General features: G+C 37.7%; 1 protein-coding gene and 1 long non-coding RNA gene across 2 annotated transcripts; both read left to right on the top strand.

Annotated features, from left to right (window-relative positions):
* The first annotated feature begins 15,950 nt into the window (after positions 1-15,950).
* On the top strand, positions 15,951-17,212 carry LOC149402230 (uncharacterized). Its single transcript, XR_016296039.1, has 3 exons — positions 15,951-15,999; positions 16,273-16,599; positions 17,140-17,212. It is a non-coding gene; the product is annotated as an uncharacterized LOC149402230 (long non-coding RNA).
* A 175-nt stretch (positions 17,213-17,387) lies between these two features.
* LOC149402229 (DNA glycosylase/AP lyase ROS1-like) lies at positions 17,388-22,833 on the top strand. The gene is made up of 17 exons (XM_089608277.1): positions 17,388-18,327; positions 18,468-18,558; positions 18,642-19,308; positions 19,392-19,471; positions 19,544-19,628; positions 19,722-19,813; positions 19,993-20,061; positions 20,147-20,183; positions 20,249-20,331; positions 20,625-21,029; positions 21,154-21,190; positions 21,284-21,347; positions 21,524-21,663; positions 21,809-21,874; positions 21,939-22,053; positions 22,145-22,183; positions 22,580-22,833. The coding sequence occupies exons 1-17, from the start codon at positions 17,388-17,390 to the stop codon at positions 22,696-22,698; spliced, it is 3,129 nt and encodes a 1,042-aa protein (XP_089464403.1). The 3' UTR covers positions 22,699-22,833.
* Positions 22,834-27,905: the final 5,072 nt, after the last annotated feature.

The raw sequence follows: 27,905 nt of genomic DNA, 5'->3' as shown, positions 1-27,905 counted from the left end.
ATATCAATTTTTGAGGTTGGAAATCAACAAAGGCGATTTTGTTTTGGTTTCTGATTAGCTCTCACATATCCAATACGTGTGTGTTCTAATTTTGTTGCTAATTTTGTTTATCTGCTAGCTTTCGGAGATCGTAAACCAGGGCAAGTTGGTTTCGGATGAAATCGTTATAAACTTGCTGTCGAAGAGGCTTGAAGCCGGTGAAGCTAAAGGCGCGCGCAAGAAGGAGAAAGAGAGAAGAAGAAATCGAAGGAAGAAGAAGAAGGGATAAAAAAAAAGGGTTGTGATTTTTATAAATAAATGGTTTATTTAATTATTTAAACAATATTATTAATTTTCTCTTCAAATAATAATCACGTGAGAGTCATGTGCTCATTTTAACGGAATATTTTTGACAGAATGGGCAATACTTTAACAGAACGAGAGTTCAGATGATTTTTTGTGACTTTTTCGAGTTTAGGGGGCAGTTCGTTACCGACCCTTGAGTTTAGGGGGTATTCTTGTAATTTATCCAATGAATAATGTAAAAAGTCTCACATGACCATTGTTGTTGCATTCTCATTATTATACTAAGTAGCCCACGCTTCATCATATCTCAATTAAAAAAAATATACAAACAGTTAACGAAATTGAAATCAATTAAGTAGATCGAGATTTGTTAATTTCCTTGAATTAATTTTATACACGCAATATAACATTAATTACTCTTATTTATTTATTTAAAATAAAAACAAATTTCTCTTTCAAATTTCACACGCCTTTTTCCACAACGTCTCTCTCAGAAACCCACACCAAATTTAAACTATTTGGTCTCAAACCCTACACCAAATCTCATCTTACTCTAAACGTTTGAAAATAAATTAACATCTCAAATTGAAAAAGTCATGTCGTTGATAGCTGTGAAGTTCTTAATTTTTTTGTTAGGATTTTGATCACGGGTAAAAGACTTATTGGATTATATATTCTTAATGGGTTCTATCTCAAACCGAAACCCATTTTTTTGCTTTGTTTTTTTCTAGTTATTTCTATATTTATTGGTTCGACGTGAAATTCTAGTTCATAAATTTTATTTATGTCAATGCTGGTTGATAAATGGTTTGTTTGTGTCAATATGGTCTCAATCTCTGTGTTAGGATAAGAATCCAAAAAGAATAGTTTTATATTATTTTAGCTTTAGTCGTGTAGGATAAGAATCCAAAAAGAATAGTTTTATATTATTTTAGCTTTAGTTGATTACTAATTCCATTGCCAAACCAATTTTATTGTACTATTTTAGTGATTTTAATAATATAATAATGAAGAATTGTACTTTTAACGTGAAATTTAGTGTTGTGATTGAAGTTGAAAAAAAAAAATTTAGCGTTAAAAATACACAAAAATAGTGTGATTTTAACACAAAACTTAGTGTTAAGGTTGGAGTTGTCTTCAGTAAAAAAACTACTGAAATAATCATAATTTTGATATGATTTCTATTCCAAATGTAATGTAGGAGGCCGACGACAATTCGTTAGTGATGTTGACTTTTCACGTCTTGTGTGCTTGGTGGATGACCATTTTGAAGGAACTACGCTCTGACGGGATAAAAAGAAATCGATCTCAAAATTTCAAAAAATGATAAATTGGGCTCGCAAAGTCCGAGTCAAGCAACGGCCCTATGCGCTGAGACCGGCCTTGTGGATGCCGAGTCAGAATGCCTTCACATGTTGGACAAACGACATCCCGGGCCTTCACATGTTGGAAACACTCATTTTTATTAGGGAAATTGCCCTAAATAGGAGTAAAAAAAAGTGTTTTGACTTTTTTGGACTTTTTTTTTCAAAAGGTCACAAATAGGACTTATGAATTTAAAATGAATTATGTAATTACAATTTTACCCTTACTTTTACTTTTTAATTACAATTCCTTATATTTCATTTAATATATTTTTTTCCTTTTACTCTGACTATCTCACTTCATCTCTCTCTCCACCATTTTTCTCCTCTTCTTCTTCTTCTTCGATCTTTTTCTGCCTCCCCGTCTTCTTCAACGAGCCCATCTCCTCCCTCCAGAAATGCTGCGAAGACATGGAATACTCTTATCTTCTCGATCGCGCTTATCACTATGGAAAAGCGGTACACGCTCTAAAACACGGCTTTCTAATATTAATGAGAAGAATGTCTTTTGAACGGGAGAGACACTGGTTTATGGGTTTTTTTTCTTCAGGGGAACAGCTTGGAGAGAGCGCTGAACGTCGCTGCGTTTGCGGTGTCGGCTTATGCTTCGTCGGAAGGTCAGCACTGCAAGCCATTTAACCCTCTGTCCCTCAAATTCGACGACGGGGAAGTTTTCCGGTGGAACAAGGTCAGGTTGTGTGGGTAGTATACAGCTATATTGTGTTGCTTCATATTTTTATAATGTGCTATATCATGCCATTGATTGATCTCTCTTGCGGGTTTTTTGTTTGTTTTTTTATCGAAAGAACTAGCTAAACTCGGATAGTTCTGTATAACTGTTTGATTACCATAGGTTTTGACAAAAATAAATATCATTAGCCTACATGTATTTTGACTTACCATGTATTTTTTCAATTATTTCATCATGATCTTCTAAGTAAGTAGAGTTTGACATACCATGTATTTTTTCAATTCTTTTATTTTTATATTTATAACAATCATTGGTCCCTTAAGACGTATTTAATGAAATAAAAGAGAGATTTCTCATTAAATTTCATCAAAGTATCCAATTTCGTGATTGAAATGTCATGAAAACGTGCTGTTTCGTAGCTTGAAGAGTTTGTTTCGTGATAGATACGTCATGAAATCTCAATTTTTCGTGACAGGATATTCACGAAATCTCCATTTTTCGTGACATGAAAGTCACGAAATCCCCATTTTTCGTGACAGAAAAGTCACGCAATCCTCATTTTTCGTGACAGATAAGTCACGAAATCCCCATTTTTCGTGACATAGAAGTCACGAAATTCTAACTTTTTGTGGCATAAAGGTAACGAATTCCCATTTTTCGTGACAAATGATAACTCAGACGACAAATGTATGTCAACGACACTTCACAAAACAAGACACATTAGTTCCTCATTATCTTCTAGGTAAGTAGAGCTTGACTAACTATGTATTTTTTCAAATTTTTTATTTTTATATTTATAACAAATATTGGTCACCTAAGACGTATTTAATAAAATAAAAGAGAGATTTGTCGTTAAATTCCATCAAAGTATCCCATTTCGTGACTGGTATGTCACGAAAACGTATTGTTTCGTGACTTAAAGAGCTTTGTTTCGTGACAGATAAGTCACGAAATCCTTAGTTTTCGTGACAAATAAGTCACGAAATCCCAATATTTTGTGACGTAGAAGTCACGAAATTCCTATTTTTCGTTACATAGAAGTCACGAATTTCTTTTTTTTTTTTTCGTGACAAAGATGTCACGAATTCCCACTCAATTACGTGAAACATGCTCTCTTTTGCTCTTTTGATCTCGTTTTGTCCTTATAAACTTGCTTCTAGACTGTTAAATGAGTTGATTTGGAGGACTAACAACGCTAATACATGTGTTATAAAAAAAATTTGTCTGTTTTATTAATCATTTATTTGTGCACTTTATTATTTTCATGGAAATTAAATTGAACTAATTTCATAAAAATAAAAAAATTTGTCTGTTTTATTAATCATTTATTTGTGCACTTTATTATTTTCATGGAAATTAAATCGAACTAATTTCATAAAAATAAAAAATGTGTCTATTTTATTAATTATTTATGTGTGTACTTTATTATTTTCATGAAAATTAACACAAAATTATTTTAAAAAATAAAAAATGTGTATATTTTATTAATTATATATTAAAAACTAAGATGACCGGATTTCTTCATTTACCTTGCCTCAACGTCACCTTCCTCACTTACCTTGCCTCCACGTCACCTTCCTCTTCATTTCGTCATTGACCGAGTTTAACCAGAAGAGAGAGAGAGAGCGAGCGAAAAAAAAACCGTCCAACTTCCTTAACCAACACTCCAAAAACCGTCTCGATTTGTTTTTCAAACTCCATAATCTCACTCATTTCGTCACTCTCGTCCATTCTTCGCCCAAGAAATGAAGAAAAAGAACAGGTCGCCGACCAAACGCCCCCCCCCCCCCCCCCAAAAAAAGTTCCAAAACCTAACCCTAAAAAGAGGAGTCTTCCTCAATCATCGGCCGAAACTCCACCTCCAGTGACGCATGCATCCCCGCGTCGGAGTCCACACGTGACTTTTGGCTCGGAGTCACCAATGCAAAACTCCCCGGCCAAGAAATGGAAGAAGGTTATTGCGCCGCCGAAGAAGAAGAGGAAGGTGGTTCTTGAGTCGCCTTGAAATTCTGACTCCTCGTCCCTTGTACATCCGAGAGACCTCACAAGGTGAGTTTTTTTACTTGCAATTGGTGGTTTCAGTTTTTTGGTTGCTTAAATTTTTTATTTCGTGACAAAAATGAAAACTTTTGGGTTTGCATGTTAATTTTGTGTTGATTATGTGTGGATTTTGTGTTGATTCATGGGTTTGCATGTTTATTGTGTGTTTCATGTAACTGTTAGTTTGACAAAAGTGTTCATTTTTTATGTTATTGGGGATTATGTGTGTATTTTGTAAGAAAATTAGATTTTCTAGGCTTGCTCATATTAGATGTAGGTTCTGTGAATTGTTTTGTGTCACACATTTCTGGGTATCGTGATAATTGTGTCATGAAATTTATGGATTTCCGTGACAATTGTGTCACGAAATATCTGGATTTCGTGACACCTATGTGACGAAATTTCTGGGTATCGTGACAACTATATCACGAATTTCTGGGTATCGTGACAACTATGTCACGATACCCTAAAATTCGTGACACAATTGTAGTGAAACCCATAAATTTCGTGACATAGGTGTCACGAAACCCTAAAACTTTCGTGACACAATTATCACGAAACGCAGAAGTTTCGTGACACAAGAGTCACGAAACCCAGAAATTTCGTGACACAATTGTCACGAAAACCACAATGTTTATGTGTTTAATGTTCCAAATCATATGTGTTTAATGTTTTAACTTTATGTGTTTAATGTTGTAATTTTTAGGGTTTCATACGAAGGATAAAAGAAGATGAAATAGACTCAGGCTACTCGTTCAACTTCCATGGGAACTTGGACGACTTCGAAAAGGAGACCGGCATGACCGCCAACCAAAAAGACTTATTCAAAAAGACGTGTTTTGGGCAGTTTCTAGACATGCCCTTGATAACAAAATCATCCAGAATAATAAGTCATTTGGTATTGAGATCTGGTTATTATGATGAGGCCGGTGCATCTAACGATTATCTGGTCATGGAGATTGGTGGAAGACCCCGCGAGTTCACCAAAGAGCACTTTTCCCTGATCACAGGGTTAAGATTCAGCGAAAACTACGCAGAACAACCACGGTACGCTAATGTTGTTGAGGGAGGGCTATACAATGTCACCTTCTGTAATGGTGCTCTTTGCCGAAAAAATGCCAACATTGGTGCAATCCTTGAGAGTAGCCAGGAATGGCCAGATGAGAGGAGGGTGAGACTACTCCTCCTCCACTTTCTGTACAATGTTCTCTTGGCGGCCGAGAAGACCGTCAACCTCCCCTGCGATAGCTACATCAAGATGGTGGATGACCCGGTTGTTTTCAACAACTACCCATGGGGAGACGTCGCCTGGAACTTATTTCTAGGTTCTATCGTGGGCTTTGTGAGCAAGCCCAAGACCATCAAGGAGGGTAAGAACCCAAAACTCCACCTGCCGGGTTTCGTGCTCCCACTCCAGATATGGGGTTACGAGTGCATCACACGATTCGTGGAGCTGGACTTCGCCTCAATACTCGTTGCCGATGCAACGCCGCTGATGAGGCGTTGGGCTACTAAATCAGGGAAGGTCTTGGAGTCCCAACTACAAAAGATTCGATTCCAAGAGGTATGAATATGATTGATAAGAATATGTACATTTAACTGAATTTTAATCTCTTACTTATAAGAACATGCAAATTTAATTAACTTCGGACCTCTTCCAGATCGAATTCAAGCCGATCGGTGGTGAGGTAGAGTCTGCGAAAACTGCGAGGACTGTTGTGAGCCCCTCTGAGAAGAGGGGGAAGAAGAAAAAAGAAGACATTGTTACCACAACATCATCATCAATTGAGGTAATGGTTTCTTAAGTAAAGTAAATTCGTGACAGTAAAGTCACGAAATCAAGTAAATTCGTGACATATATGTCACGAAATCAATTATATTCGTGACATGTAAGTCACGAATTCCAATATTTTGGTGACATAACAGTCACGAAATGGGTAAGTATGTTTGTGACATTATTATTGTCACAAAAAATATTTGATTTCGTGACTCTCATGGCACGAGTATACGTGATTTCGTGACATCTATGTCACGAAAGTATGTCACGAATATAATTGATTTCGTGACTTGTATGTCACGAAAATACTTCATTTCATGATTCTATTCTCATACAAAATTATTTTTACATTGCAGATAGGCATGTCCGCCATGGAAAAAGATCTGAAACATTTCAGAATAGAGTTTCTTGAGTGGAAGAAGCAGTTTTCCACTGAAGTGCGATCCATTTCATAAACCTTGAAATAGGTTGTGGACAAGCAACAAGTCTCTCAGGATGATGATTTTGTCAACCTCCAGAAATATGAAGAGAGGTGAAGGAGAAGGAAGAAGAGAATATGGAAGATGTGAACAGAGAAGAAGGGCACAGGAATGATGGGACAGAAGTTCCCATGAACGACATCGATGTTGAAGAGAAACAAGGAGAAGAAGAAGAGAACAAGGAATAGGAGAAGGACAAAGAAGAGGAGAAGGACAAAGAAGAGAACAAGGAAGAGGAGAAGGACAAAGAAGATGAGAAGAACAAAGAAGAGGAGAAGGGTAATGAAGAAGTAGTTGTGGACAAATCAAATGAGTTTGAGAACAACAACGAAGAAGCCGAGAAAAATGATGAAGATCAACCATCTATTGGAGGCAAATGTAAAGAAGATGATCTTCAGAAGAAAAAAGATGATATTGAAGATGATGAAGACGGTGGGAGAGGTCCTGAAGATGAAGGGCCAAAAGAAGTAGACAGGAACCAAACGCACGCGGATGGCGGCGAGGACCAGACTCGAACCGGCGAGGACCAGACCCGAGCCGAAGAGACCCAGGAGTCTAAAACGCCTATGCCACGTCCAGAGGCGGCTGATGAGGTCTGTTCCTCGTTGTTGAAGATACCTGGAAAGCTCATAATGATTTCATCATCAGATGAAAAGCCTACTCGCCATAGGAGGGCGCCAGCGGTCTTCACACCGACACCCGTGCCGACTGTGTTTACGAGGTTCACACGACCACTTCGGCCACTGTCAGTCTATCCATTCTCCTACCCTAAAGACAAGATTTATGTGGGAGATATTGCAGCAATGGCTAAATGGATTAAAGTTGGTCTTAAATCGAATCACAAAAATGCGTAAGTATCTTTCTCCTTGTTACATATATTGTCTGGTAATTTTAAATAAAAATGAGATCTAATACTTGTGATTTTTCAGCCGTCCGAAGTACAAGTCACCAGAAGAAGATTTATCTCCCTCGTTCCATTTTACGGTGGTTGAGATTACATCGAAGACGTGGTTTTACTCTTTGTGGACCCCGGTTGAGTGGCTTACGGGAGAGGTATGTCCGCTCAACCAGGTTTTTTAGAGCCAGGGATGACAAACACCACTGCACTTCGGATTGTTTTTTGTTTGTGTGAATGTAAATAGATAAAACCATGGTTTTTCTAGCTTTGTTGTGACCTGTTTTTTATTTGGTTTTTTGAACTTCATGTAATAAATTCTATATGTCGTGACAATGAATTTCTGAACCTGGATACCTGAATTAATTCACTTGGATTTCGCTTGTTATTCTACATACTCAATAGTCAACTGCATTTATTTGTTGTTGTTAATATTTAGTACGTGACAACATTGTCACCAGAAACTGTGTTGTTGTCACCACATGAAGATAAGAATCTGGTGACAATATTATCACGAAGTGAACACTTATATGTCACTGATTTCTGTGAATTTTTTTATTTTGCAGCATATGGACGTCATTTTCTACTACTTGAGAAAGAATGGGAAGTATGGAAATGTCCGAAAGCCGTTTACGACAACCAACTCGTACTTTCTACCAATGCTCACCCGATGCCATGATGCTTGGTCCAAATGGAAGAACAAGGACGTGTTTGATTGGACGGACCATTTAGTTGTGCTTGACTACATAACTGCCGAAAAAAAACAGGTTTTGCAAACACTCCATGGGCAGATGTTAACACTATCTACGTCCCTGTCCATGTGCCAGACCACTGGCTCCTTGTCGTAATTTCCCTAAGCCGTAGAGCGCTAACGATATACGACTCTATGGACTCGAAGTATGCACGCAATGTTCGTGATAGCATACGGATGATGGCGGATTTTATCCCCATTATGTTGGGCGTCGTCGGTCTGGGAGATGGCAACTCGGAGCCATTTAAAATAGTAATAGCGCCTATGCCACAACAATCCAATGGGTAAGATCTCTTCTCATAATCGTTTATCATGTTCTATTTTGATGTATATTTAATACTAGTAAGCAACCATGAACAGGGGAGACTGTGGCATGTTTTGCGTAAAGGCCGCCGAATTTATGATCCATGGGATTCCGGTGAGTAGTTTGCATCAAGACAATATTTCCATGTACAGAAAGAAGATGGCAACCGAGTTGTACAAGTACGGGGCATTAAAGATCGCAAACAATGTTGAGTCAGACGAAGAGAATTGAAAGTAGGAGAAGTGGTTAATGATCCAAATCTTATAAATAGGGTGAAGTGTATTCTTTTGGAATGTCTTTGTGATGGCGGTGTGACTTTTAATTCTCCTTTGTAGAATTTGTGTGACAAGGTCGTCACGAAGACATGGTCTATGTTTTATACGTACGTATAGGGGCCAGTAAATTATTAAATATGTAACTCTATACTCTTTTGGATGTGATTATATGAAATACAATTCATATGATTTCATAACAACGCCAAATAGATTCTTGATGTCACTTAATTGGTACGCATCTCGTGACGTTACTGTCACGAAAAATGGGGACTTCGTGTCGTTCCTGTCACGAAAAATAGTGATCTCGTGACGTTCCTGTCACGAAACATGGGGACTTCGTGACGTTCATGTCACGAAACATGGGGACTTCGTGACGTTCCTGTCACGAAAAATAGTGATCTCGTGACGTTCCTGTCACGAAAAATTGGGATTTCGTAACTTCTCTGTCACGAAAAATGGGGACTTCGTTACTTCTCTGTCACGAAAAAAGTAGACACATTTTTATTATTTTTAATAAAATAAGTTTTAAATTAATTTCCACGAAAATAATAAAATAGACACATGTTTATTATATTTATTATTTTAATAAAATAAGTTTGAAATTAATAGGGAAAATTACAAGAGTATTCCTCGTGTTTAATCAAAATGCGAGATTTATCCCCTAAAAAAATATTATATTACAAATATCACCCTTTTCGTTTATTTTTTACAAAAAAATAATTTGAACTCCCCAAAATACCCTTAATGAAATAATTTTTTATTTTCTATTCTACATACAAAAAAATTAAATTAAAAAATTAATATAATGTCACGAAAGTGAGATTTCGTGACGTTCCTGTCACGAACAATGAGTATAACGAGTCTAACCTGAACTCCAGCTTTTAATTATATAAATTTAAATTTAGTGCTCCACCTATCACGACTCTCCCGATAGCCTAGACGATTGCTATGTGGCTTCCTCTAGGTAACGGGTTCGAAGGTCGTACTGTACTCAAGTTAAACAACTACAAAATAATAAAATGAGGTATTGTAAAATACCTCTTTTTTAATTTTTATATTTATCATTCGTACCTGTCACGAAAAATAGTGATCTCGTGACGTTCCTGTCATGAAAATTTTGCACTTCGTGACGTTCATGTCACGAAAAATGGGGACTTCGTGACGTTCCTGTCACGAAAAATTGGGATTTCGTGACGTTCCTGTCACGAAAAATTGGGATTTCGTGACGTTCCTGTCACGAAAATGAAGTCTTCAAGTCACGAAACGGTACGTTTTCGTGACATACCAGTCACGAAATTGTTCCCTTTGATGGAATTTAATGAGAAATCTCTTCTTCTTTTCATTAAATCCGTCGTAGGGGATCAATGGTTGCTATGAATATTAAAATGATAAAATTTGAAAAATAAATGGACAGCCGTTCTACTTACCTAGAATATCAAGAAAATATGAGAAGGATAAATGGCAAGTGAGTTCTACTTACCTAGAACATCTTGACGAACTAATGTGTTTTGTATCGTGAAGTGTTGTTGACATACATTCATTTGTCTCATTTTATTTCATCATCTCAAAGGGACGGAATTTAAAGTACTCTAAACATATGAACATAGGTGAATGAGGTTGAACATCATGTCGTCCGACATGTCGTTTTCAACTCTAATTTCTCCTTAATGTTGGATTTTTTTGGTAGTCCTCCCAAAACAACTCATTTAAGAGTCTAGAAGGAAATTTATGAGGACCAAACAAGATCAAATGAGCGAAGTAGATCATAAGTTCGGTTAATTGGTACGCATCTCGTGATGTTCCTGTCACGAAAAATAGTGATCTCGTGACGTTCCTGTCACGAAAATTGTGCACTTCGTGACGTTCATGTCACGAAAAATGGGGACTTTGTGACATTCATGTCACGAAAAATGGGGGTTTCGTGATGTTCCTGTCACGAAAAATGGGGATTTCATGACGTTCCTGTCATGAAAAATGGGGATTTCGTGACGTTCATGTCATAAAAATGAAGTCTTCAAGTCACGAAACGGTACGTTTTCGTGACATACCAGTCACGAAATTGGAAAAAAAAAAGTCCATACCCAACATTAGTACATCAAGAAAAAGTCTTAAAAACATATGAACATAGGAGGAGAATTATACAAATAGTTTTAAAACATGTGATACCGTCTAAACATTAAAACATTGTAAATATTGAGTACCTCATCTCGAACTACATTTTATTTCTTTCCATCCACCCCCCTTTGGCAAGCCGGCAAATCTTTATGGTCTTCGACAATAGCTCCCTTTGATTTCAAAAATTCCTCCCAATTCTCGCCGAATATTTCTTGAAGAACGGAGTTAGCCATTAAAACCGGAGATTTGTAATCCTCACCTGCATGCATCTCTACATACTCGTTGTATTCAGCTTCCCTCATGTCATGACGCTTCTTTAATTTCCTGGGAGGGCGCAGAGATGGAATCATGTAATATCTCGCGGTCGAGTTTGCACTTCCTGAAGGCATCTCCGACGTCTCATTCACCGTCAAAACTTTTTTACTCGAATCTCTTCCCTTCGTCGTTGGATCTTTAGCGTCCATTTCACCGTTAGACTCTTTCGAACAATATTATCAGTTTGATATGAGGTAAATATCAAAGGTCAAATAAATATGAGGATTCCTTACCTAACTTTTGTAGTAAGTAAATGCTAAAATAAATATTCTTACCTAACTTCCAAAGTTGGTTGTTCAGTAATTTAATTGCTATGAATGCCATTTATTGCTATTAAATATCCATATCCCAATTACCAACTCGGTCAAAACAACGAAAGATATCATGGTTCACGAAAATGGCTCGAACTTCGTGACTTCTATGTCACAAACTTTCGGGAATTCATGACGTTTCTGTCACGAAACAATTGGATGTCGTGACTTCTATTTTAAGAAAAATGAAGATGTCGTGACTTCTCTGTCACGGAAACAATTGGATGTCGTGACTTCTATGTCACGAAGAATTGTTATTTCGTGACTTCTCTATCAATAGATTTCGTGACGTTTACGTCACGTAACTTGTTTAATGAGACTAAAACGTCACGAATGAGAAATATAAAAATCCATAACAAACATAACAAACTAAATGAGAAATAAAGTAAAGTACAAATCCAAATTGGTACATCAAATAAAAATTTTAAAGAAAAGGAACAATCGAGCTCATGTTCGGGGTCGGCTATGGTGGGTCGGGATCGCGTTGCGACATGTGGCTCGATTATGTCCTACTCCACCACACTGACTGCATTTATTCCTTCTATCCTCATCCCCTTCCCATTGAGAGGGTATTCTTTTCTTTTTCGGTCTTCCGGCGGCACGAGCCGCAACATGAGGTGGATTTACTATTTTTTGCGTGACTTCCTCTGGAAAATTCCACGACTCCTCGCTGCCAATTGGATGAATTACACCTGCATAACAACTTCTCCAATATTCGGTGGTGTAGTAATTTGATATGTACTTCTCAACTGCGAAGTTTCGAAAACCGCAAGCCGCAATGTCGTGGGGACAGATAAAGTTGTCAGTTTGAAAGACACGGCAACTACATGTCTTATCTCTCAAATTTACAGCCCACTTTTGCCCCTCTCTATCAACGACTTCAAACTCGTACACCGATGATGGATGCACCTGTTTCGCACCCAATACCATTTTGTTTACGGGTTATAATAAAAAAAATATTATAAAAAAATTAAAAATTGAATGCCTATCACGTACCCCCATTCCAGTAGATTTAGCGTGGTATTCTTCAAGTTTTTTATTCGCGTCAACGCAAAGGATCGTCAACGTTCCCAACGCTTTTTCTCTACGTTCGTAAAACCATTTACTCATTCTCTCCCGGAGAAAATCAAATAGCTTGGCAATAGGGAACTCTCTCGGTTTGACATTCATTGCATTCAGCGACTCGGCATTGTTTGATGTCATTATTGAGTACCTCTTCTCCGTGTAGAAACTACGAGCCCATTTTTCGTAGCCTACGTCGTTCTGAAGATACGCTCGGACTCTTGGATCTTCCTCATCTATCATAAGCATATACTTTTCAAACTCTGCATACGTGTATGCCTTTGCTGCAGCATAGAACGTCCAATTCACCTCTTTTGGTAGACCTTTGATTTGGTTCTTCACGTTCTTCAAAAGATGAAACATGCAATAACCATGGTCTGAGTTAGTGAAAACCTTTTTCACACTGTTAATGATTCCCGCGTTCCTGTCAGACACTATGACCTGATGTGACCTCTCCCCGATTGCTTCCTTTAACCTTGTCAAGAAGTAAACCCGCGATTCAGTAGATTCTGAATCACCAGCGCCGAATGCGAGGGGGTAAACTTATTCATTCGCATCCATACCACATGCTGAAAACAGTGTGCCTTTATAGTAACTCTTCAAAAAAGTGCCGTCGATGATAACTACGGGCCGTAGATACTTCCACCCCATTTTCCAAGCACTAAACGACATGAAGAAGTATTTGAAACGGTGGGATCGAGGAGTTGTGACAAGGTCGAATGACGAACCTGGATTGTTAGTCGACCACATGTACATGAATTTAGGCAGAGATCTATACGATGCATCATCGGTGCTAAACAATGATGATAGTGCCGCCTGTCTTGACCTCCATGCTTTTTTGTAGGACATGTCCACTCCAAAAATCTTGTTGCATGTAGGACATGATGTCTTTGGGTTTGCATGGTGAACATGATGGATCGATGTACCTGTGTTTCATAGTCTCGCCTACAAATGTGGACGTAGCTTGAGGATGTTCTCCTTGTTCGAATTGTGTAGCACACGTGTGCTCAGAATCATACCTGCAAGAATGTAAGAGCAATGTTAATTTCGGGTGACCACGATAATATCAATGTAGAAATAAGTAATAAGTCACCTCCTCACTTCAAAGATCTCGGATGTAGTCTTTTTTACTCCACGAACAGACCACGCGCATGAGTCATCTCGACAAACAACATGGATATACCGTTTGTTAAAATTCTTCGTCTTGAACGTAAAATGTATGGTGATTGCTAACATGCATAAATGTTTCTTCAGAGTTGCTTTGTTGGCGTACAATTCTCCTTTGACTAGTCTCAGCGGAGAGTGAATATCTGACACATCAAGGTCAGGATGCATATTTTGGTTATCCGTGGAAGGCGTAGCGCATTGACTCGTCCTCCTCGTTCTAGAGCAAGGCGTACTAAACCGTTTTGGAGTGCCTGAGCGCGGAGGGGTCTGCCATGGTGTGCCTGAATGACTCTGATTCGGGTCGGGGATCTCGGGAGAACTAGCCTCCGACTTAGGAGACGACATGTCCGCTTGTGCTGGTTGACCGGTGTTCGGAGTTGAACCAACGCCTGAGTCCGAAACCAACGGCTCTTGCTTCAATAGCTCCATATCTACTACCAAACTAAATTTGGATCTGTCCGGTGTCTCCTTCCGAAGATGCAAGTAACATTTCAAACTTAGGTCGGAGTCAATACTTACTGGGGGTACCGACCCTTCTGTCTCATAAGAAACACGGAGGACTTGAGTTTTAGGTGAGCGATTGAGCGTGGCATACAATAGCTGCATAAACACCTCGTACGTTGCTTTTGCCGGTATTAAGATTCCCACTGCACACCCAGGGCCAGCGTCATATCGTTCATGTTTCACCCATCTACCGCTATGCTTGACGAAGATATGAATGTCTTTCATAACTGCAAATAGTGGAGATAAAGTCACATTAAATTATTTTCTCATAAAACTTTATTATATGCGCAGATATATAGTAAGCACTTGAATCCATATTATATAATATCGTTCATGTTTGTCATTGCAGACTTTAGTTTCGTGACTATGGTGTCACGAAATAATTTAATTTCGTGACAATAGTGTCACGAAATAATTTCGTTTTGTGACTATATTGTCACGAAATATGGGGTCATGCTGAAGCTTTCGTGACTATGGGTGTCACGAAATAATTTAATTTCGTGACAATAGTGTCACGAAATAATTTCGTTTTGTGACTATTGTCACGAAATATGGAGTCATGCTGAAGCTTTCGTGACTATGGGTGTCACGAAATAATTTAATTTCGTGACAGTCACGAAACTAAATTCGTTTTGTGACTATATTGTCACGAAATATTGAGTCATGCTGAATCTTTCGTGACAACGTTGGTCACAAACACTGTAACGAAATGGCTATGTATGAGGGAGCTTACCGGAATAAAGAGCGAAAAGAGTGTCAATGTGGGAGCTTGCTGCGCCGGAAAGGGCAGAGAGAGACGGCGGCGAAGGTGGGTGGCCTTGGAAGATGACGGACGGCGCGAACTAAGAGAGAGGAGGGATGGCCGTCAAGTTAGAGAGAGAGGACGGACGCCGGCTGAGATCCAGACACCCGGACGACAATGAAACACGACGCCAATGGAGGAGATGCGACAGAGACAATGGAGGAGATGAAACAAGTGCAGTTGAGAAGATGAAGCCGATAATAAATGAAAGAAAAGAAAGAATGAGAGATGAGAGTAGGGTTTACTTTTTAGGATTCTTTAAAAAAAATAGAAAATAAATAAGGGTATAATGGTAATTACATAAATAGAAATAAATGAAGAGGTACTATTGCTGACCTTTTAAAAAAAACGTCCAAAAAATCATTTAGTATTTATTTACTCCTAGTTTTGAAAAACTCCATTTTTATTAAGAAATCCACTGAAATTGCATAACACTCTAGAAACGCATAGCCAATACAATTCATGATCAACAACTCTAGTGAAAATGCACATTAAATTAATAACAGCAAACCGGATACCCCCTCCAAAACTACCGAATGATGCTTTTCATCGCAAGTCACAACTTTTCATTCAAAAAAGATAATAATAATAATTATAATAATAATAATAATAATAATAATAATAATAATAATAATAATAATAATCACACAGTCCAACATACCACGTGGCAGATCTGCCGCCACGTATGCATTTCGTCGCTTTACTGGGTTGAGACACGCGTATTGCATATGCCATCATTGAGACACTCTCATTGGACTTTACGAATTTTCCCTTTGAATTGATGTTTAAAGGTTTCCGAAGACGTTAGATTACCGGGAAAAGAAGTTGATAGTTCAACAAGCTCTTGAAATAATGATGAAAGGTGTTTGCATAATTCCCTTGCTTTCTTTGAGAATTAAAACTTCATTGTTATTCTTTTTGTTAAAAGAAAATTTAATTAGTTTGGCTAGATTTACAGCATTGACTCAACTCTCACTGGTTAATCTCCCAGTTATATATCTATGATCAATACAATTGTCTTTATTTTCCCATACATCATATCAATAAAAGAAAATATCTAAAGGCTTTCTTTATAAAAGCTGAAATGGGTTCACCGACCAGAGGTCATTCCAACATTTTTATTTATTTTTCTTAGGGTTGATATAGTGCGCCATTGAAGACCATCAAGAGTGGAGAAAACAAAAATCGGAAAAATCAGAGCAAAAAGAGAAAAGGGAGAAAAGAAAAAGAAGTCGAAGAAGAAGAAGAAGAAGAAGCGAAATGGACAGTGGTGGTGGAGAACAGAGCGAGAGGGTGATTTCAGACCCGATTAGGGCGAGAAATGTGGAATCTTCGGTTTGGGATCACAGCAAAGGAAACAAGTTGATAGCTGTATCAGCACCGAGTCTATTGCATGGGAAACGCCTCGAGCTATTGCATGCGCTCCAACTCGGAAATCTCACCAGCCACAAAATCAGCCCACGTGAGTTGATTCTTTTAGTTTCTCTGTGATTTACGTAATCGATTGATATAGCGGGAATATATATTGATGCATGTCACACTCGTGTCAAGTTCTCGTGACAAATTTGTGTTTCCGCGCGCGCGAACGCAACGAAAATCGAAAATGATTTTCATCAGCGGTCGTTGTTAAGAGAGGAGGCAGGGAGGGCCCACATGCTAGAGGGTCCCACCTGCGTATGTATATATATATATTTTTTCGTGTGCACGTGAGCGTTCGTATATCAACGCTCACGCTCGCACATAAGAAAAAGAACAAAAAAAAAAATTATCGTCAACTCACGTGAGTGACAATAGTTATGCATCACCGTTATGTTTGGTGAACGATCAAAAAAAAAAAAAAAAGGATTTAATAATCAAATAAGTTGGCAGGCAGACTAAGAGCTTTAAAGTTAGTATTTTGATAATTAGCTATGAAGTTGATCCAGTTTACATACATGTCTTGATATGTGATCATCTTATAGCTACATTGTTTGTATATGACTGAACTGAAATATTGCTACAGATCATGATCTGAACTTGGCGCCGGAAACTACTCAGCTGAACAGTATTCCCAGCTTCGCCCCAATAACACCGGGCAAGTCTGCACGATCGAATGAGAGCTCGAATGTGGACGATAATAAGGAAGCTTCTCGAGCAACACTGGAGAGTAAGAATGATTCCGAGAATGTGGGGATCGTCACGCCGGAGCCGAAGCAGAGGAGGAAACGGCTTAGGCCAAGAGTGTTCACTGAAATAAACCCAAGAGCCCCAATGGCTCCAACGACGAAGGAAAAGAGAAAATATGTTAGAAGTAAACTCATTGAGAAAACCTCTTCGGAAACTCCCATGGAACCGGACACTGTAAGAAGATCGCCCCGAAAGCGATCTTGCAGAATGGTGTTGAACTTCGAGGAAACAGAGCCGAATGGAGATCGGACGAGCGATTCGGATGTCACTGCTCAGCTCTGTCGGGGGATCGAAGAAGTGACGGTCCAAAACGCACGAGCAGAGATCGAGGGACACGAGTCGACGGGGAACTATTGCAACGCGGCAAAACCAGCAAACAGGGTTCACTACGATGATAATAGTGCAGGGGCGTATCGGTTCATCTCATGGCAGAACAACAAGAAGAAGAGAAGCGAAATAGGGTCGAATAACAACGCGGAGGAGGTATCGTTGAACTCTGCGTTTTGCGATGCACAACGATGTTCCGGCAGAGTGGAGTTTGAAAAAGAAGACACGCAAAATGATCGCATCGTTATAGATATAACGGCGTGTGAGAGACCGATGACTACAAAGAAGAGATCGAGAAACATTGCGAGAGCTCGCGATTCGTCTTCTTCTGCTGAGACCTGCATCGAAGCGTTGATCGCTCAGACGAAGCCGGCGGTGGCGAGAAAGGAGAGAAGCCCGCCACTATCTCCTCTGCTCAATGAGATTGAAGAAATCGAGAGGCGCCTCGAGCGCCTGAATATCGATGGCGAGAGAGAGAACAAGATGGTTCTCGTTCCCATCGAGAAGCCTCCTCGGCCTCGAGCTAAAGTGGAGCTCGATGAAGAGACATCCCGAGTCTGGAATCTTTTGCTTGAGAATATCAACAACGAAGGCGTTGATGGGTTAGATGACGAGAAAAGGAAATGGTGGGAGCAAGAGCGGAGCATTTTTCGGAGACGAGCCGACTCTTTTATCGCCAGAATGCACATTATTCAAGGTACTTAACACTTCTATACTATAATTATCTGTAGAGTTGCATTGAATTGAGATATAAGAAATGACATGTTCTTTACTAATAAGATATGCTCTCTCTCTAGACCTGCTTGCTGTATATTAAGACAATACGATAATCTGCAGGAGATAGACGCTTCTCTAAATGGAAAGGATCGGTCGTAGATTCAGTAGTCGGTGTCTTCCTCACTCAAAATGTGTCGGACCATCTGTCTAGGTGAGGATAGTCTCTAAATCAATAGGGTCCTAATAATATATTTTTTTACTAGTTATTTTTTGATGTCTTTTGTGGTGTTACAGCTCTGCATTTATGTCCCTAGCTGCGAGTTACCCTCTTATATCAAAGCATAAAACAGAATCGTTCGGCCCGAATACTCCGAACCATTCAGCCCGTGATATTCCGATCGTGACACATGCTCCCGAGGATAATGGAGATGATATGAGTGAAATCACCGGCCTCGAGAGGCAAGAATCTCTCGGAAGCAACGGCGTAGAATGTTGCATGGAACGAGAAGAAATTCCCTCGACCTCTCAAACTAGTGATAGTTTAGAGGCCTCAACTTCTTTGTTGAAAAATCTGCATGTTGATGAACCCGCCGAAATGAGTTCAGACGCGAAATCGACGGAGACTCTAACAGGTAGCCCTTTGGTAGACAGAGAGACAACCTTCGAATCGCAAAGCACACCGGTCACGGCTCAGGAAAATCTGTCAAATCGTTCCAAACATACCTTGAGTCACAAGGAATCTAGTTCGAACCAGAAGAGTCAGAGATTTATGAGGAAGGACAAGGACGATCGGGACTGGGATCAGTTGAGAAAACGAGCAGAGGCTGGTGGAAGAAAGCAGAGACCGGATAACACGAGGGACTCTTTGGACTGGGAAGCTGTAAGACAAGCCGATGTTGGTGAAGTTGCTGATGCGATCAAAGAACGAGGGATGCACGAGAAGCTCTCTCAGCGAATCCAGGTAAAAGAAAAAAAAAAGTATCGTATTAATTGTAATAATTCACATGGTAAAGAAAATAAAAAAGATCTGGTACGTTGGTGTAGGATTTTCTCGAGCGACTTGTAAAGGAGCATGGAAGTACTGAGCTAGAGTGGTTGAGAGATGTTCCGCCAGACAAAGCAAAGTGAGTCTCTTTCATTTTCACTAGCTGGGTGTTACTCATTCTTCTCTGTTAAAATGTGAGTTGAAACTGCAGAGAGTTCCTGCTAAGCATCAGGGGACTCGGTCTGAAAAGCGTGGAGTGCGTGCGTCTTTTGACACTTCACCATCTCGCATTCCCAGTTAAGTTCGATGCTAAAACTGTAATTCGGTGTTTGTTGCTAAGAGTCCTTTGGAAATCAGAACCAAGAAAATAAGTCAACGTTCTTTGACAGGTGGACACGAATGTGGGTCGTATAGCTGTACGGCTAGGATGGGTCCCCATTCAGCCGCTGCCAGAGTCGCTGCAGCTTCATCTTCTTGAGCTGTGAGAACTCTCCGCCTCTATACACTATCACTACTCCAAAATATGTTCATGATTTCATAGTCAAGGTTAACCAGGGTTATTCGAAATCTCTCGGTTAATTTTAACTGGAAATTTCAGTTTTAAAAAAAATAAATAAAAATGTTGTTTCCTTAACCCTTCACTTCATCATTACTTTATAGGTACCCGATGTTGGACCATATTCAGAAGTATCTCTGGCCCCGGTTGTGTAAGCTCGACCAAAAAACACTGTAATAAGAAGCAAATTTCCTTTCTAACTTGAAAAGAAAATCGTATATTGGTTTGACTCGAACATCTGAAACTTTGGTTTTGCAGGTACGAGTTGCATTACCAGTTGATTACATTCGGAAAGGTTCGGTTTTAGTATCTATTAAGACTAAATTATTTGTCACGGCTAATAACTGATATTTAATGAAGGTCTTTTGCACCAAAAGCAAGCCGAATTGCGACTCGTGTCCAATGAGGGGAGAATGCAAGCACTTTGCGAGTGCGTTTGCCAGGTTTCTTCCATCACAATAAATCAAGAATATGATTAGAATCTCTGAAATTCTTTATACAAACTGATACTGGAATACAAAGATACTCGGGTATTAGAGACCACCGTAACTCTTATCTATTTATAGGGTAAGATATTACCAATTATCCAAAAACCAACCCTTAATTAATAGCTAATTATTACAATTACCCCATCCCCTAAGATTCTATCAGAGTAATTACAAATAAATAAGTAAACCAGACATCCTATGACTAGAAGCTGCCTAACATCTTGGTATGATTTATTCTCGGAACCCAGTGCAGGGCTTGCTCTTCCGGGACCGGACGAAAAGGAATGCGCAAACGCAAACCTCAGCCGGACCCACGAGGGAGCACTGCTAGCGCTCCCCGAGCCTCGAGTCGGAGAATCAGAACGAGGCCGGCCGAGATGCTGCGAGCCGATCATCGAAGAGCCAGCGTCGCCCGAGCCAGAATTCACGATCCCGGACATCGAGGATTTCTATCCCGAAGATCCTGATGATATTCCCACGATCGAGCTCGATCTCCGTGAGTTCACTCAGAACGTAGAGAGCTTTATTCTGAAAAAACTGGAGCTCCGAGAGGGTGAGATGTCTAAAGCCTTGGTTTCTATGGACCGTGAAGCTGCGTCCATTCCCATGCCCAAGCTCAAGAGCGTGAGTCGGCTGCGAACAGAGCACCAAGTGTAAGTCTGAAGAGTAAAGACAAACTAGTCATTATGCGAAGAAGATGAGTTTGAACTGGAATCATTAGTTTCTGAAATGCGAAAATTAGTTCACTAACGCGATGAGAATATATAATGCTTGCAGGTATGAGCTTCCGGATACTCACCCTCTTCTAAAAAGGGTAAAGCTGTAACTATACTGTCATATCCTCAGAAGGGCATGTAAACACTTTCTTTTATACTTGGCTGGATTGGCTATGTTTATATCTATACAGATGCAAATGGAGAAGAGAGAACCTGATGACCCGACCCAGTATCTCTTGGCTATATGGACACCAGGCAAGAAATTATCAATGTTTTTGTAGTTCTTATTTATGATTTGTGTGTAAGAATCATAGTCTCTTGTTTGATTTATATTTAAAAGAAAGACAGCTAGAGATTAGAAAGAAAAATGTAAAAGTTATTTTTTTTTTATGAGTCTTGTACTAAGGAAGAGTCCATCAAGTTCGTCTCAGGTGAAACACCAAATTCAGTCTCACCACCAAAGAAAAGCTGTTTTTCACAAATCTCTACAAAATTGTGCAATGATGTGGAGTGTTTCTCGTGCAACAGCCCTCGGGAAGCAAATTCTCAAGAAGTCCGAGGAACAGTTTTGGTATGAACATCTTCCGGAACCTTCAACTGTGAACTATATCATGAGAATGACAAAGAAATATATAGAAATTGCTTTAATAAATTATACATGCAAAAAATGTGCTTATTATGAATTCTGAAACTGGTGATGGCTATCTCATTGGCAGATTCCGTGTCGGACAGCAATGAGAGGAAGCTTTCCTCTTAACGGAACATACTTTCAAGTCAATGAGGTGAGAAGCCAAGACAACGACATATCATCCTCTCGGCCTTACAACCATTATTTTTCTTTTGCAGGTTTTCGCAGACGAAGATTCAAGCCAAAACCCAATACCCGTCCCGAGGGAATGGATTTGGAAGCTTGAAAGGCGAACTGTGTACTTTGGCAAGTCAATACCATCCATATTTAAAGGTATGATTTACTAGGTTTATATGCTGTAAGAAGTAAAAAAAAAAATAAGTAAACAAATGAGTCTTATTACATTGTAATTCATGTCCTATAGGTATGACAACGCAAGGTATTCAACACTGCTTTTGGAAAGGTATGTCCACGTAATCTTAATTAGAACCAGTAACAAATGAGTATAAAGCGTCTAGCCTCTACTCTCCATAGCACTTAAAATTCCGTCCTAAGCAATGCTCTATTCTGCACTTGCAAGAATATACAATTTTTCACCAAAAGTGCTGCTCAAGTTTACTATTATCTTCAACGGAAATCATGTTAAAATGAATTATATGTACACCATTCCCATACACAGGCATTGTAGCTCTCAAATCCTCAAAATTTAAATGAGGCTCATCAAGACAAGTGCTGAATTTTTGTACAGTTTTCACTCTATTTTTTTTTAATAGAAAAAACGGTTTCATTCTAATTCAGTTTTGTCAATAAATATATATCACTACGGTGGAAATGTAAACAAGTGGTGGTCTAATCACAGGCTATGTGTGTGTGAGAGGATTCGACCAGAAAACACGTGCACCACGGCCTTTGATGGAAAGGCTTCATTTCTCAGCAAGCAAAGGGAAGAAAACAAAAGGCCTGGAATCCGATGAATAGAGATTGAATCTTCCATTTTCTACGAAGGCAGGAAAATAATGTGCATAGTCGTGTTGTTTTTTTTGTTGTTGTCTATAGTGACGAGTTTAGTTAGTAACTCAGATACATATCTACATTGATATAACCTAATAATTATGTTATATACCATACGTAACTGATGACTACACTAATTACTAAATACAACAAAGAAAGAAACAAACAAAAAATACAAACAAACGTACGTGGTAGGGTGGACTGAAGCAGCAAAAAAACAAAAGCAAGTGTAAAGCGAGTGTAAAACAAAAAGTCTAGTTAGTAATTTCACAGCACGTAAGTTGAAAAGTAAGTTGAAATCGTGTGTTCAATCTCACTTCGCTTTTATTTTTATTTTTTAAAAGTGAGAACAAATTAGTCTCACATTGATTGTGAACAACCACTTTTGCAATCCCAAACTCTATATATTATAATGTAATCTTTCACCTAATCTAAATTGAAGGAGCCTTTTATACACAATGGGCTTACTCGTATGAGATATTAATAGATTAAAAAAAATCTCTAACGATATTATGAGATATTCACCGCCGGTCTTCAATTTCCAACACTATTATTTCCACAAATCAGCCCATAAATTGATATTAAGTTCTCTTTAATATCAATAAACACACATTATTTCCAACACTTTATACCAAACCGTTTTACTAAATACCATGGCATATCACTCGTATATCGAAAGTATACCAGTTCCGAAGATAAAAGCTGACTTATAATGCTAGTATACAATTTTGAAATTTTTTTGAACCTTTTTTATTGTTATTTTTTATGACTTATTTGCTTAATATTTTATATAAATGTGATATGTAAATTTTCTTTCAAATGTTTAACTTTTTTTTGAATTGTAGCTCGAGTGTCCATCTCTTCGAAATATGATCATGTATCAATCAAATGTCTCCCCAGTTCATTCTCGCCATTTGAAAGTATTTTAGCTCGTCCACCTTTGAGTTTGAACATTTTGTTTGGCATGTTCGTGTTTGCTTAACTTCAGTTAGTGCAAAGTGCTACTAGTTTATAAATATAAGCAATAAAACATACTACATATGAATTTGATCAACACCGTACACACTAGCTATAGTATATAAAATAGGGAGCTAGTGTATACTAGCCAATATGAAACATGAAATTGGCAAAATAGTCAATGTTTGGTCTATTTTGTGGACTAGCCAATTAACCACATTAACCAACATAAATAGACAATAATACCATTCATTTAAAATGAAAGTTACCAAATATAAATTAGTTAACAGAAATAAATAAATTAATAAAAAAATATTACAATAAATAACTGTTTCATTAATAGATTAAAAAAAATCTCTAACGATATTATGAGATATTCACCGCCGATCTTCAACGCCAAGTCACTTGCGCAATTTTCCGCCGATCTTCATCGTCGATCTGTCTCGAACCGCCAATTCTCTGACCGGAGACACAAAGTCGCCAATTCTCCTACAAATAAAAATCGATATTAATACGAATAAACACATATTAACACAAATTAACAGACTGCAACGGCATTTTAACACTAACTCGTAAATCAACACAAATTAACACAAACCAACACTAGTTTTCAAATCAATAGAAATCAACACAAGTCAACAGATTTAACAATAAATCAATACAAACCAACACGTATCAACACAAATTAACATATTCCAAAGACATTCAACACTAATTTCAAATCAACGCATATTAACGCAAATAAACATTCATTATTGCAAATAAACCTTTAAATCATGATATTCATACTAAACATGAAAAGTCCATTTTTGTTGTCAAACAGATTCTCCAAAAAAGATAACATACTAATGATCCACAAACCAAAATTTCTGATTATTAACTATATAGTCATTATTAGTTGTTTATAATCGGGAAAAGAAAATAAAAACCCTAAATCGTTAAGGGGTAAGACCAAAATGAATTGAAAAAAGCATTATTGTTACAGAATCGCCAAAATAAATAAATTAATAAAATATCTTGCCAGAGGAAGCCTCAATGATTGTGCAGCCTATTAAAGCACTAAGAGTTTTGTGAGTCAGACAACTCTAGTGTGAAGTAAAATTATAATACAAACATCACACAATGGATCAAAAATCATAACATATAGTGATGAAGCATGATTCATTATCCTGAATTAGCAAAAGCAATTTTTAATCCTTTATGTCTCGGTTTTTCTTTAGCTAAAATGGTAAAAGGACAAGGAAAGAGAAGAGTAAGAAATTTCCATTTTATACTCCACATACTTGGAGAGAGAGAGAGAGAGAGAGAGAGAGAGAGAGAGAGAGAGAGATCAAATAAACAACATTTATTGAGAGATATTGAGATAAATCACATAAATACATATTGATTAAAGAACTTTATTTATTTTTTTAAAAACTAATATAAAACTAACCCATTTTATTCAAAAGGACACAATTGGTGAAAGAAATTCGAAATTAGTTGCCCCGTCATCGCTTTGGCTAGTTAATAAAAAAAATATTGAAACGTTGGTTAAAATGAAATTGCAACGTTTAGGGTTGGATAGTCCGTGTAATTTTTCATCAAAATATAGTATACTAAGTAAGTGTATATAAAGGCTTGTATAATAATTATTTTTGACAAATATGAATATATATATATATATATATATATATATATATACACGTATACATTTTACATAGGTATATGGATGAAGTATAATATAAAAATATATATTTTGCAATGACTAAATTTAATAAATTCCAATTTCTTTATGCTGGTAAGGGATTTTCGAACCTTCACTTTTTGTTATTCTTTGCTCTCTCAACTCCGGTAAAACATTTCGTCTTTTATTTTTGGGTGATGTAGCTAAATAGCCAATTTAAAGTTACAAATTTGCAAAATAGCCAAGGTTTGTCTTAATTTAGTGAAATAACCAAAATGTGAAGCAAGTTGGTTTAAAAAAAAATTTGAACCCAAGATTAATTTTTTTGAAAGTGATAAATTGGTTATAATAATCATCAAAAAAATTAATCCTGACTGTCAAAAAAATTTTGAAAGCGTAAATTTGGCTATTTTACTGAAAAGTTGAAACTTTGGCTATTTTGCTAATCAATAAATTTCAAATGACTATTTTGTACAATTTTTCCTTTATGTTTTGGTAGTTTCTCTTTGGTTACTCACCGCTACTTCATTTTATCTTGTTGATGGTTTGATTTAGCTGATTCGATCATCTACAATTCTTCGGTTATCATAACCGCAATTCCTATAATTCTTTCAATATTTATCTCGCCTTTGCGTTTCTAATCAGTGAGTGTGAGAAACTGATGTCACTTTCCATAGAAGATGCCAATATGTTTTGGTGATTTCTTGTCAAATATAATCACACAATCAGATGAATGTGAATCACTCTATAAACTTATCTTTCTATGTTTTATGATTTTCTCAATATCGAACAAGATCTCTTTAGAGAACGTTTATAATACAATGAAACCAGAAGTGTGTAGAATGAATATTCTTATTTATCGAGTTCCATGATAAAAATATTACCGCAACCGCACTGCACCTTCGATTTTTCTAGTATATCGTATACCGTGTGATATACTGTGGTATTTGATTAACTTTAAAGGTAACCTGTACCGCGTGACAAGCGGTTATCGCATGGGTAAACTGCATTAAAATGTTATACCGGAGGCTATTTCATAAACAAATAAATTAGTTTTTACACTACTAATATATTATATTATATATCATCAATTCCTAATATTTAATATATTACTAATACAAAATTTAGAATTGTGATGAATATACCAGATTCATTAATAAACTAAGAATAATAATTAACAGCGGTATTTATGGTAAAATTTCCATTTAACATTTTTTTTGGTATAAATTTGCAATATTTGCAGAATTTGGGCGATTTTTAGAGCATACCTATTAGCAGAATTTGGGCGATTTTTTAGAGCATACCACGAGAAATTTTCAAACGGCTTCTGTAAGTGTGCGGAAAGCAAAATATCCCCATCATGGGTGGTCTTTTAAATGGAAACTTGATAAACCAAGCTTAGTGTAGCATGTGTTTTGAAAACCAAACCATATTTTGGGTCCTTTAGAGAAACCAAGCATTTGACCATGTGAATTGTCCAAATTACCCTTAAGTTAAAATTCTTTTCAAAATCAATCCTTTATTTGTCTCCACTCCCATTCCCTTCCCAAATCACGCGTGCCTCCATTTCCCTTTTCTATTCAAAAACATTTAAAAAAAAACCCCGCTCAGGCCAAACTCCAGCCCTACTCGTCATTTCGGTCCTTCGTCGCCAGTTCAGCATCCTCGCGAACCAACAGAGCCCTCCTCGCCAGTCCAGCCCTACTCGCCATTTCGTTCCTTCCTCGCCAGTCCAGCCGAGTCGCGAACCAACCGAGCCCTCCTCGCGGCGAGAGAAGAAAAATGGGTAACTTTCGATCCCTAATTCGATGATATTTTGTAAGAGAGTTGTTTGATTTCCTGAAAAAAGGAGTTTGGGTTCGTCATGTTGGGTTCAAGAAAAAGTTCGTAATTGTTGTCTGTAATTTCGAACTTTATAGCTGTTATTTCGATTGAATTTCGAACTTTTTAACTTGAGTTCGTCATGTTGGATCCAAGATAAAGTTCGAATTTGTTGTCTTTAATTTCGAACTTTATAGCTGTTATATCGATTGAATTTCGAACTTTTTAACTTGAGTTCGTCATGTTGGGTTCAAGAAAAAGTTCGAAATTGTTGTCTGTAATTTCGAACTTTATAGCTATTATTTCGATTGAATTTCGAATTTTTTAACTTGTACAGATTTGACTTCTAATGTACACTTTTTAACTTCGTAACAAGTTCAAACGTGAATATATATTGTTTATTTGATGGTACTTGGGTGAACAAAGGTACAAGATGGGAATATACTAATGAATCGCGATTCGAACTGCGTGCACTCGCGAAAGACATATCTCGGGCGGAGCTATTAATCGCTATGTACGAAGCTTTTTGTGTCGATGAGTCGTTATACGATTTGAAACTTGAAGTTGCGTATGTTTGGGCTGGAAGACCAATGCCTCCTCTCATTTTGGCATCGGATGCTAGTGTGACGTCATTTATGTTAGAGAATTCTGGTCACTCCAAGCTGAGGATTTCCTTGTGCGTAACACCCGTGAAAAGAAACATTGTTGATGCAGCTCTCAGTACAACTCCAAG

This window comes from Urtica dioica, chromosome 3, assembly GCF_054948205.1.
Source record: "Urtica dioica subsp. dioica isolate 48M chromosome 3, U.dioica_male_clone48M_v1_H2, whole genome shotgun sequence".
Classification (NCBI taxonomy): Eukaryota; Viridiplantae; Streptophyta; class Magnoliopsida; order Rosales; family Urticaceae; genus Urtica; species Urtica dioica.
The sequence above is the reverse complement of the archived record's forward strand: the minus strand, read 5'-3'. Positions and strand labels throughout refer to the sequence as shown.

Bases quoted from the DNA above. Each gene is read 5' to 3' on its own strand.
- LOC149402229 (XM_089608277.1), top strand. From the start codon at position 17,388: ATGGCTCCAACGACGAAGGAAAAGAGAAAATATGTTAGAAGTAAACTC. The intron at 18,559-18,641 runs GTGAGGATAGTC...GTGGTGTTACAG, and splicing joins GTGTCGGACCATCTGTCTAG to CTCTGCATTTATGTCCCTAG. The intron at 19,814-19,992 runs GTGAGAACTCTC...ATTACTTTATAG, and splicing joins CAGCTTCATCTTCTTGAGCT to GTACCCGATGTTGGACCATA.